The 12342-nt window shown below is 39.1% G+C and overlaps 1 protein-coding gene across 4 annotated transcripts in view; it reads left to right on the top strand.

Moving 5' to 3' along the window:
- The first annotated feature begins 5752 nt into the window (after positions 1-5752).
- Positions 5753-12342, top strand: part of LOC102246653 (chromosome unknown open reading frame, human CXorf23) — a 45840-nt gene continuing 39250 nt past the window's right edge. For all 4 annotated transcript variants that reach the window (XM_014543462.1, XM_014543461.1, XM_014543463.1 and 1 more), the window contains exons 1-3: positions 5753-5823; positions 7774-7848; positions 11258-11821. In XM_014543462.1, coding sequence (XP_014398948.1) covers positions 7808-7848; positions 11258-11821 — 605 coding nt within the window. In that variant the 5' untranslated portion in view covers positions 5753-5823; positions 7774-7807. The remainder of the gene's footprint in view (positions 5824-7773; positions 7849-11257; positions 11822-12342) is intronic.

Below are 12342 nucleotides of genomic sequence, written 5' to 3'. Positions count from 1 at the left end.
GAAATGGGAGAGAAACATATCCTCCAAAATATTAAACTGCCGAAGTGCTTCTCGAGTTGCCCCTTAGGTGATGCTTTTCTTTCTGGAACAAAGTAGAAACTACTGATAGAAACAGGGAATGTCTGCCAGACGTCTGGCCAGGCAATCTTCGTAGCGTTTTTCGGAATGCGAACTGGTACGAATAAAAGACGAATTTGAAACAAGGTTTGGTGTGGATTCATGAGTGCTTTATTTTTCAACGGTATTTTTAAAATTGACACGACATTGGTTAATAACATAAGTTCCTGTGTACAATATTATATAATACAGTGCTGTTTTAATGGCGATGGTATCACACTTTACTTTGGAACGTTGGTTTTAAAATGGCTTCTAAAATGTTCTTTTGAAAGCCCCTCTGTTCCAACCCCCACCCCATGAAGCCTTTAGAGCGTCTTATTAGAGACATTGTAAAATATTTGGCTCAGCCCTGTGCTTGTTTTGCTGGGTATGCACCTCCAATCTTTTTCTGTGCAGAGGTGAATGCATGAATTGTTCTAAAGTGGATACTCTTTGGTAACCTTTTTTTTTTCTGACTACCTAGCATGCCCTTATATGGTGGTAGTAATTTATTTAGTTGGTTATTCCTAATTTTTCACTACTTAAATACATTGTTGGATTAAATGCAAAATCTGCATAACCAAGTTTACTTTCTTAGTGTAAGTTCCTAGATGATAGAATTGTGTGTTTTTTTAAAAAATGTGAATTGCTCAGTTTCCCTCTGAAAAGAATGTTCTAGTTTGCACTCTCGCCAACAATCTTTAAGTAACTTTTTCTGTACCCTAGCAAAAGGCAACATTGAAAATACTTCTGTAGGAATACCTTCGCCATTTCTGTTTTCTCCAACCACTCACTGATATCCTTCTCTAGCAATCCTTTTGTTTTGTTGTGTTAGTCCTCCCGCAAGGATATTTTTTCCATTGATTTTTAGAGAGCTTGGACAGGAGGGAGGGAGGAAAGAAGGGAGGGAGGGAGGGAGGGAGAGAGAGAGAGAGAGAGAGAGACACATCCATGTGTTTCTCTCACATCAATCTCTTGCCTCCCGCACATGCCTCCACCGAGACAGGGATGGAACCCTTGACCAGGAATTGAACAAGCAACCCTACTCTAACCATTGAGCACACTGGCCAGGGCATATCCCTTGTTTTCTTATTTGTTGATAGCATTTCAGTTTCACATCTTTTATTCCACCTTTACCAGTTTAGTAAAGAAAGGTTTTCTAGGTGAGGCAAAGGCATCATAGAGTGAGTAGGAGATTTGAAATTAGGATTTCCTTATATTCCAGTGTTACCTGATTGCCTTGAACAAACCACTTATCTTTTCTAAGGGACTATTTCCTCAACTCTGAATTAGAAATTAGAGCATTTGCCTTAGCTTTCTTTTTTTTTGTATTAAAATCATTTTGGGAGGTTTTTTATTTTATTTATTATTTTTTTATTTTATTGATTAAGGTATTACATATGTGTCCTTATTCTTCCATTGTGTATTCTCTAATACGAGAGTGGCAAATTTGATAAATATCCTTAACATTTACTTTATTAGTTATGCTGTTTTGATCTTCTAGCTCCTTATTTTTGGTTCACCTAATATACTACTGAGAATGCTATATTAAAGTCACCTATTATTAGTGTGTTTTTATCTATATGTCCTTGCATCTCTTACAGTTTTTGTTTCATAAAGGTAGTTGCTATGCCACATTCATATGAATATGTATATTTTAATTTATTCTATCTTCATCATGAATTGTGGCTTTAAGCATTAAAAAGTGTCTTTCTTTATTTGCATGCTTTGGGACTTGAATTCTACCTTACCTTATTCCAGGATTGCCACCCCCTGCTCTTTCTGGAAACATCTGCCTGGTATAGTTTGGCCACCCTTTTATTTTTAACCTTTCAGAATCACTTTGTTTTAGGTATATCTTTTGTACAGCTCCTTGAATTTTGTTTTGTGATCCTTGGTTCACATCCACTTTCATTGATTTTACTTTATTTAAAAAATTTTAAATGTTGATCCTTTGTTGTTTTGCTTTATATATTGTTTTTTTTTTAGAATATATTTTTATTGATTTCAGAGAGGAAGGGAGAGGGGGAGAGAGAGAGAAACATCAATGATGAGAGAGAATCATTGATCGGCTGCCTCCTGCACGCCCCACACTGGAAATCCAGCCCATAACTTGAGCATGTGCCCTGACTGGGAATTGAACTGTGACCTCCTGGTTCATAGGTTGATGCTCAACCACTGAGCCATGCCAGCCGGGCTGTATATTGGTTTTGAAATATCGGAGGCTAGTGTAATTTTTTTAAAAAATTTATAAGTTATTTATTCTTTTTACTTAGAGGTCTGGGGAATTTTAACTTTATATTTGAAATCAAATACTTTTTACTAGGCTATGTTTCAGAGTTTATTGTTGTATTCTCTAATTTTCCCAAGTATCTGGTGAGCCCAGGTCTTTTTTTTTTAATCCTCTCCTGAAGATCTGTTTTATTGATTTTTTTAGAGAGACAGGAAGGGAGAGAGAGAGGAACATCGATGTGAGAGGGAAACATTGATCAGTTGCCTCCCATAAGCGCTCTGACCAGGATAGAATCTGAAACCTAGGAATGTGCCCTGACTGGTAATTGAACCCACAACCTTTTGGGGTGCAAGAGGAAGCTCCAAGCAGCAGATCCACCCAGTCAGGGCAATTCAGGTCCTTTTTTTTTATTTATTTCTGGAAAGTTTTCTTGGATTATAGTTTTAAATATTGGTTCAGTTTTATTGTTGGATTTTCTTCTCAGGGACTATAATAATACACATATTATTCCTTCTTTACCTGTCTTCTGTTTCCACTACTTACTCTCTGTCTTTCCCTGCAAAGTCATTTTCATTTTCTTGGTTGTTTTCCTGACTTTCTTCAGTGTCCCTTATTAAATTTTCATTTGAGTTTATTCTCTCTTCAGCAACTTGTTATTTTTTCATTTTTGATATAATTTAGTCTTTTTCTCCCATTTTTTTTCTCTAATTCATTTAACTTTCCCCCCTGTCATTTCACTGATTTTGGTCTATTTTCTGTTCTTAGTTTTAAAATTTCTGTCTGTGGACTGAAGGGTCCCTGGTCAAGGGCACATGCCTAGATTGCGGACTTGATCCCCAGCTGCAGGAGGCAGCTGATCAATGATTCTCTCTCATCATTGATGTTTTTTTTTCTCTCTCTCTCCCTTTCCCTTCCTCTCTGAAATCAATAAAAATACGTTTAAAAAATTCTGATTCAAGGTGAGGTGCTTTAACAGACTTAGAGTTTTCTTCTGCTCTCTGGTTTTGGGGGGGAGAATTTCCCTCAGTTCAGAAACTCTTTTTCTACTTTCTTGTAAACATATGGGGATATCAGACTTTAAAATTTTTGCAACTCTCTTAAGTATGAAATGGTATTTATTGTTTTAATTTTATTTTCCTGATTAGGTAGGATTGTATATATTTTTCTATGTTTACTAGACATTTATGTTACCTTTGTTGAAAACCCTAAGGATATGGCTGTCATCTACTGAGGTGAGACAGACTGTAGGAAGAGCAGATTTTGGGAGGGAGGTTAGGAGTTTGTTCTTGGATGTGTTTACAGCATCCAGTAGGCTGTTGGACATGTGAGAATGCAGCACAGAGGATAGGGCAGCCGTGGGCAAACTACGGCCCGCGGGCCGGATCCGTCCTGTTTGAAATGAATAAAACTAAAAAAAAAAAGACCGTACCCTTTTTTGTAATGATGTTTACTTTGAATTTATATTAGTTCACACAAACACTCCATCCATGCTTCTGTTCCGGCCCTCCGGTCCAGTTTAAGAACCCATTGTGGCCCTCGAGTCAAAAAGTTTGCCCACCCCTGGTAAGGGGGTTGGTTTATAGACAGCATTTTTGAAGCCATGAGAGTGTAGACCGGGGAGAAAGTGTAGACAATGAGAAGTCCATATACTGAGGTCAGTATTTAGAGGAAGACTGGGTTCCCTATTTAGGGGTCAGGGTGGTGACAGGGAAGATGAGGAGAAGCCAGCAAAGGACACAGAAGAAATCTTTACAGGTAGGAGGAAAACCAGGAAAGTGTAATATTCTGGAATCCAAGTGAGGAAATGTTTCTGAGAGGAAGGTGTGTGAGGAGCCATAACCATTGGATTTAGCAGCATGGATTTCATTACTGATCTTTATTAGAAGTTTGCTGCAGTGGTGGAGTGGAAAGTCAGATTGGTGAGGAGCCAAGCAAGAATGGGAAGGCAATTCCATTTTAATTTTTGTGTGGAAACTCCTTGCTGTTCTCTGTAGTGGCTGTGTCAATTTACATTCCCACCAACAGCGCATGAGGGTTCCCTTTTCTTTACATCTCACCAACACTTTGTTGATTTATTGATGACAGCCATTCTGATAGGCCTGAGGTGATATCTCATTGTGGTTGTCATTTGCATTTCTCTGATGATTACTGAGCTTGAGCATCTTTTCATATATCTATTGGCCAGCCAGCATTGCTCAATGGTTGAGCATTGACCTATGAATCAGGAGGTCATGGTTTGATTCCCTGTCAGGGCATATGCCCGGGTTGTGGTCTTTCATATCTGGTTCTATTTGCCTTAAAAATTACCTTTTTTTTTCAATGTCATGTTTGTGCAAATATTAAAATTAGGTTAAGGAATAAAAATAACTTACCCTTCTGTCAGCTGCTACAAGTCCAAACTCCTGTAATAACTTCCCAAAAAAAGATCTTTGTGGTTTTCGAAAGAGATGAATTGTCCCCTTTAAAACAAACAAAAATATACAAATCAGTATTTAAGTACCTATTCTTCATAGTTCTGTGATGTAATATAGTAATAACAACTAACACAAAACATGTTCACACAAAAACTTGTACACAAATGTTTATAGCAGTATTATGCATAATAACCAAAACATAGAAACTCAAATGTCTGTTGAGAGATGGATTAATAAACACAATGTGGTATACCCATAAAATGGAATATTACTTGGCCATAAAAAATGAAGTACTTATACATGGTAAAACAGGAATCACTTTTGAAAATGTTATGCTAAGGGAAAGAAGCCAGATATGAAAGACCACATATTGTATGATTCTGTTTAAATGAAAGGCCTAGGATAGGCAAATCCAGAGAAATAAGTAGTAGATTTGTGGCTGTCAGGCAGGGGCTTATCGAAGGAGAGGGGGAATGGAGAGAGACTGCTTGCTAATAGGTTTCTTTTAGAGATGAAAATGTTCTAAAGTTAGACTGTGGTGATGGTTGTACCTTCCTGTGACTATACTAAAAAACGTAGAATTGTAAACCTATAATGGGTGAATTGTATGTGAATTATATCTCAACGAACCTGTTTTTCAAAATAATTAAATGGAAAATAATATTACCTCCCAGAAAATAATATACATTTTAAAATCATTGCCAAGGCTATTTGGTGTGCCCCCCACAACCTTTGTATTTATTATTTTTATTCAATTTAATAGGTATGAACTGATATCCAAAGCTTCTTTAGTTAAATTATAAGTTCCCTTGGTAGAATGTAAAGGTCAGGATGGCAGAAATTTTTGCCTATTTCTCTTCACTGCTGTATCTCCAAAACAGTGCTTGGCAAATAATAGGTATTCAGTAACATTTGTTGAATGAATGCATTTTGATATTAGGAGTTAGTAAGTAAACATTTTCCCCTTTAGTATCTTAATTTCATAGTGCATCTGGACTAATTGTTCTTTCTAGCCTCAAATTCGTTTTGGAATGAAGCAGTGTAAAAACTGAACGAACTGAACTGAATGTACTTCTTCTGGTGAGTGATCTGATTCAAGTCCTTTGACCTTATATGCTTTTACTTTTCTGAATTTCATTATAACAATAGTTTGCAAATGTTTGATTGTGAAGACTCCTTTTTAAAACCAATGTCAACATAATAATAATTGTACTCTCTGTGGAAAAAACTAAGAGTGGCAAGAAGCCATTTATATTTTACACTCACCACAGTCTCTTCAGAATTTTGTAAAATAGAGGTTATAATATATGAAACATAAATTTCATAATATGTGCATGGTGGATGTATGTATTATGTATGGACCATGGCAATAATTTTGAAAGCCACCAGAGGTTTGGGGACAGTAAGTTGAGAACTACTTAATTATAGTATCAGAACTGAGGAGCATATTAAAATGTAAATAATAGGTAGTATAGAAGATTATACCCTAATCACGTATTTTAAAAATTCAGTCCCTAAAGCTATCAGTTTCTTTTAAATATGTATATCCCTTGCCCAAAGATATGTTAATTTATTGGTTTTTTTTAGAGAGAGGAAGGGAGATGGAAAGAGAGAAACATAGAAATGTTGCCTCTCATACGTGCCCTCACCAGGATTGAACCCACAACCTAGGTATGTGCCCTGACCAGGAATTGAACCAATAACCCTTTGGTGTACAGGACGCTGCTCCAATCAGCTGAGCCACCTGGCCAGGGCAAGACTGAAGTATATTTTTAAAAATCAAGTTTGTGTCTTTTAAGATTTACTTATTTTACATATTTTAGCAAAAAATCAGAAGCAAACTAAATGTTAATCATGCTTAATTAAGTTTTGATATATTTATCTGGTAGATGTTAGGTAGCAATTGAGTATTATAATTAAAAAAATATATTTCTTTGTTAATTTCAGAGAGGAAGGGAGAGGGGGAGAGAGATAGAAACATCAGTGATGAGAGAGAATCATTGATCGGCTGCCACCTGCACGCCCCCTACTGGAGATCAAGCCTGCAACCCAAGCATGAGCCCTTGGCTGGAATCGAACCTGGAACCCTTCAGTCCACAGTCCAATGCTCTATCCACTGGAGCAAAACCAGCTAGGGCTTGATTATTATAATTGGACATTTGAAAATTTAAAAAGCAAGACATACCAGCAACTATTCTTAGATATTTTAACTGTGATTATATGAAGTCTTTATGCATTGGCGAAAGACAGGAGGGTAGTAGTGGTTGTGCCCAGAGAGAGGAATTCTGGGTAATTTTTTCCTCTTTTTGGAACACTTACTTGGCAGTTGCTGTGTGCCAGGCACTATTCTAAGCTCTTTTCATGAATCAACTCAGGGATCATCAAACTATACACATTTGGTATTTGGGGCCTCTTTGTGTGTGTGGGGGGGGGGGCGCGGAGGGCTTGAGTTAAGAATGATATATATATATATATATCTCCTCACCCGAGCATATTTTTTCATTGATTTTAGAGAGAGTGGAAGGGAGGGGAGAGACGATGAGAGAGAAACATTGATGTGAGATAGACACATCAATTGTTTGCCTCCTGCACGCCCCCCTCTCCCCACAACTAGGGGGTGGGTATCGAGCCTGCAGCAGAGATATGTGCCCTTGACTGGAATCAAACCCAGGACCCTTCAGTCCGAGGGCTGATGCTTTATCCACTAAGCCAAACCGGCTAGGGCAGTTTTTATACTTTTAAAGGATTTAAAATAGAAGAATAAGATGCATGGAGACTGTATATGGCCTGCAAAGCCTACAATAGTTACTATCTGGCCCTTTGCTGAAAATATTTGCTCACTCCTGATTTAATTCATTTTATCCTCACAACATTTTGATAAGGTGGGTCCTGTTATTATCATCCTCATTTTACAGATGAGAAAACTGAGGCAGTTTTTTTTTTTTTTTTTTTTTGCTGGTAGCATTCACTGTTTTTAGAGCAGATTGCAGGCTCTTTCTACAAACTTGCTAATATTGTGTTTCTTTGCAGTGTAAAAAGTGGATAGTGGCTCACATGTCAAAGGATGGGACGGTCACGCTCTAGATCCCCCAGGTGGAAACATAGGTGAGCAGTTATAGTTTAGCAGGGCAAGCTTGGATTTGAGATGTACTTTGACTTTCAGATTCACCAGTATGATTAAGAACCTATGTTAATAAGTTCTTGGGACCTGGTTATTCACAGTAGGTGCTTTACAGTGACAGAGATTGTATTTCTCAGAGCTGACAGCTTTCTTTAATTATGGTTGGCAGCTAGAATTCATCCATAATAAAAAGAAATGCAATGACCACAGTAAGGGAGAGTGAGAAACATCTTTGAGAGTGGTTTAGAACTTTACAGTTGTGTATTTTATTTATTTTTTCATAATCAGTATGTTTGAAGACATTGGGAGTTAGAAAATTGGGAGTTACCTCTTTTTTCTTCACGGCAGAATAATAGAATTTTGAATAATTCAATAGTAGTTCACTTTCCTCTTCCCTGATAGGTACTGTCAAACCTATATATAATTAGATTGCAACAGTTCAACTAGTATTTAGTGTATACCTGCTACAGGCAATTTCTGGGGCTACAAAGGCAAATACAACACCTCACAGCCCCTCAGCAAGCACACAGCAAGCACATGGGCTGGTTGGGAAGGTTGACGCCATAGCCAGCTATGAGACTGTGGGAAAAGTGTGGTGCTGCTGACTGAGACAGAGTATTCTGGATCCACAGGGAAGGAATAATTCTGCTTTGGTGGAAGGGAAAGGGGGATACAAGAAAGTCTTCAAAGAAGAGATGAGATTTTAGTCACTTAAGGATGAGTAGAATTTCTAAAGGCAGAAAGAGAGAAGAAAAGTATTCCAGTTAAGGGGGACAACAGGAGCAAAGGCACAGAGCTATGAAAGTGACTGGTACATTCTAGGACTCATAAAAAAGGCCATGATTACATACACAAAAGGCAGACCAAGGTTTTTCATAGTAATGCGACTTGGCCATTGTGCTTGCCTCATTGTGGTTCTACAGTAACTAATCAATCATTTCTTCAACAATTTTAATGTCAACTTCACAAGACTAAATTGTAGTGGGGAGGGCCTTCAAAAATGGGGGATGTAAAGCGAATGATTTTAACTTGGAGGGCATCACAGAGGTCATTTTGTGTCGCCCTTTTGTGGTAGGCACTGGTGAGGGGCCGCAAAAGAGCCTGGCAAACTTAGTGCCCGATTTCTGGATTCCTTCTCAGGACTCTGAAAAACCGTAAGAAGTTCAATATTTCCCCCCACTTGCAAGCTGGCACATCAGCCTGTCACAAGGCCCTCCTGGAGTAGAGGCCAAGGCCTTTACTACTAAGAGTACAGCAGGCAGCCTGAGCTTCATGCTCCTGTGTTCCCCTCACCCCCAGCCTCCTGAGGTTGGGCGCTGTAGAACAAAGCAGTGGGGTGACGACATAGCCCACATAGCCGAGGAACCTAAGTCCCATGAGCGGCTTTGGCCTGGGAGGAGACATTATCTTATTATCCTGGATAGGAAACAAATCAGCCCTCTGCCCCACAGGGAGGCCCTGGCTCCATCTTCCCAGGCTGTTTGTCTTGGAATGAAAGCTGTCAGTGCCTCTGCTCACAAGGTGTGCAGAATGGGAGAGACCCATGGAAAATTGTCTCCCAACAGACTCTTTGGGTCCCTTTTTTTTTCCCCTTTGGGAGAACTGAAAATGTTAGCAGCTATTCCAGCAGTCTCCTTTGGAAGAAAGGGGCTCTATACAGTAAAACCCTGAAGTGAAAAAAAAAAAAATCAAAGTGTATTCAGTGGGAAGCATGGCTTTAAAGTAAGAGATGGACTGTTTTGTCCCAATTCAAGATCTCAGCCTCTGGCTGCCAGCTTTTCTCCCTAGCGGCGGAAGAAAGGAAATCTTCCAGGAAGTCCTCAGAAGCTCCAGTTGCTTCTTCCTGTGCTGATGAGTGCAGCCAGCTGGATGACAGAGCTTGTGCTTCAGCTAAATAACACACCTGCCAGTCCATGTAGCTTGGTGATTTTCGAGGGAGATACTGCTGAGTCCAGCATATAAATCCCAGTATGTGTATGAGAAAACTAAATCTGTCTCCTTCCGTGTAGGGAGTACACAGACAGGTTACCAAATGGAAAGAGTTTTATTCATGGTTTTTTCAACTCTGGGGCAGCATCTGAAGATGGAGTGATGACAAAAACTGCAAGGGTAGCAGCCTCATTGGTTAGAAGATATTAAACCCTCAGGGAGGAGATGGGGAGTTTGCACAGGTCAGATGGGGAGTTTGCACAGGTCAGAAATATCCCCAGGTGCAACATTGAACTTCATTGTCTTCCAGATAGTGGTGCTCCCCTCTCTCATCCTGAAGTCTAGATGACTTGGACTGACTGGTTTCTCTGGACATGGAAGTCTTCCTCTTCAGTGGGAATGAAAGGCTCGATGTTGGCAATGCTAGGTGTTAGAGATGGGAGTTACAGAAAGGATGTGCTGCTGTCCCTAGGGAGCATTATAGCAGCATAAAAGCATACATTCACCAAAGTTACAAGCTGTGTTTCAACAACACGTCTTTTATGTGTAAGGGAATAGGTCTGGGAGAAAAAAACAACTTACCTATGTCAGTAGTATTTATGGAGGAACCGAGCATGAGATTCAAGTCTTAAGACCCTCTTCTTCCCCCACCTCCACATACCATTTAAGTATGTATTTTTTGCTCCTTAATATAGGCTTAGTAGAGAGGATAGACAATTGGAGAAACTGTGGGGTCAGGTTAGGGTCTGAGTTTGAGTTTAAGTGGCATCAAACTCAGAATCTAATTTAATTTCAGAGGCTGTGTTTGCCAGATTATCCTACATATTTATTTGTATGAATCCAGCCCGCCTCCTGCCTTTTTCTTTTTTAATCTTCACCCAAGGATATGTTTTTATTGATTTGAGAGAGAGAGGAAAGGAGAGAGGAACTGATGTGAGAGAGAAACATCAATCGGTTGCCTCCCATACTTGCCCTGACAGTGGATTGAGCCTGCAACTTGGCTTTGTGCCCTGACTGGAAGTCGAACCCACAGCCTTTTGATGTACAGGATGCCCCACCTGACTGAGCCACCCAGCCAGGGCATACTTAGGCCTTTTTCTTATCTACCCATTGAACCTGATGTAAGTTTTGCTGACCAGTCCTTTTGACAGACCTTTGATGTCAGCAATCTTCCAAAAATGGAACCTGCTGTGTAGCTAAGCTGGTCCTCTTCCAGCAGGAGGGTGTGCTCAGCCCATTTTAATATGCACGTGGGATACATTAGTTCAGATGGAAAGAGTATGCTTGTTGAATTGGGGCAAGCATAATCTGACCCCCACATGGACAATTTAGAATGCAAATAGAGCAAATTCATGAATTTAATTTGAGTTGAAGAAACAGTGAAAAACAAACTTGGGCAAGTCATGTTAAGACAAACTTAATTTATTGTCTTTAAGTGAACTAAACTTTTTTGTGTTTACATAGGTCTTTATCACCAATACCTAGAAAGTCTGAAAACTACAAGCAAAGATGTTCTCATGAACATTATTGCTTCGACTATAAGAAGGATCTGAAAAGATCCACTTGTAGAATGAACGATAAGAAACATGGACAGAGTAAACCAAGGATTTCTTCTCATGAAAGTGCACATTACCGATGGTATGAACATAGATCACCTTCTCCAGACAGAAGAAGCTCTTTAGACGATTTTTATTCTTATCAGCTTTACCAAGAATATTCACCACGAAGAAGGGACAGTAGCAGGAGATCTCAGTATATGTCCAGATACTCAGAAGATGTACCCTATGAAGAGTATTGCTGGGATTATCCTGAGGAAATGCAAGGGAGGTATTCTCCTGATGACTACAGAGTTAGAAGAAGTGGAAAAGGAGGGCAATCACCTCAGAGGTCAATAGAAGATTCTTTTAGATTTGAAGAAAAGTGGTACGAAGATGACTTGAGTTACCAGATGATGCAAGATGAAAAATATTCTCAGTCATTTAGAAGAGACTCTGAAGATTTTGAGGAAAGGAGCTCTTTTCAGACAAGGTATAGGATAAATGAAAACTGGGTAATTTGGTATAAAGTCAAGTAAAAAGGTGTGTTTATAGTTGAAGATAACTACCTTGAAAAGCTTTTGTCTGAAAGGATCAAAAGCATTGCAATGTAGATGTCTACTGGTAGTAGTGATTTCTTTTTAGAGTAAATCATGTGGATAGCTAGAATATTTAAAAATATAATGGTATTTCCTTTCTAACTACCTTGAGCCTCTGTGAGTTGGCTTGAAGGATTAGAGCAGGGGTTCTCAACCTTCTGGCCCTTTAAATATAGTTCCTCATGTTGTGACCCAACCATAAAATTATTTTCGTTGCTACTTCATAACTGTAATGTTGCTACTGTTATGAATCATAATGTAAATATCTGATATGCAGGATGGTCTTAGGCGACCCTTGTGAAAGGGTCGTTTGACCGCCAAAGGGGTGGCGACCCACAGGTTGAGAACTGCTGGATTAGAGGGTAACTTTGTCACTGCATTCTCCATTTAAAGCCATGCTACCCAATGCTCCACA

This window comes from Myotis brandtii, unplaced genomic scaffold (genome assembly GCF_000412655.1).
Source record: "Myotis brandtii unplaced genomic scaffold, ASM41265v1 scaffold326, whole genome shotgun sequence".
NCBI lineage: Eukaryota > Metazoa > Chordata > Mammalia > Chiroptera > Vespertilionidae > Myotis > Myotis brandtii.
The sequence above is the reverse complement of the archived record's forward strand: the minus strand, read 5'-3'. Positions and strand labels throughout refer to the sequence as shown.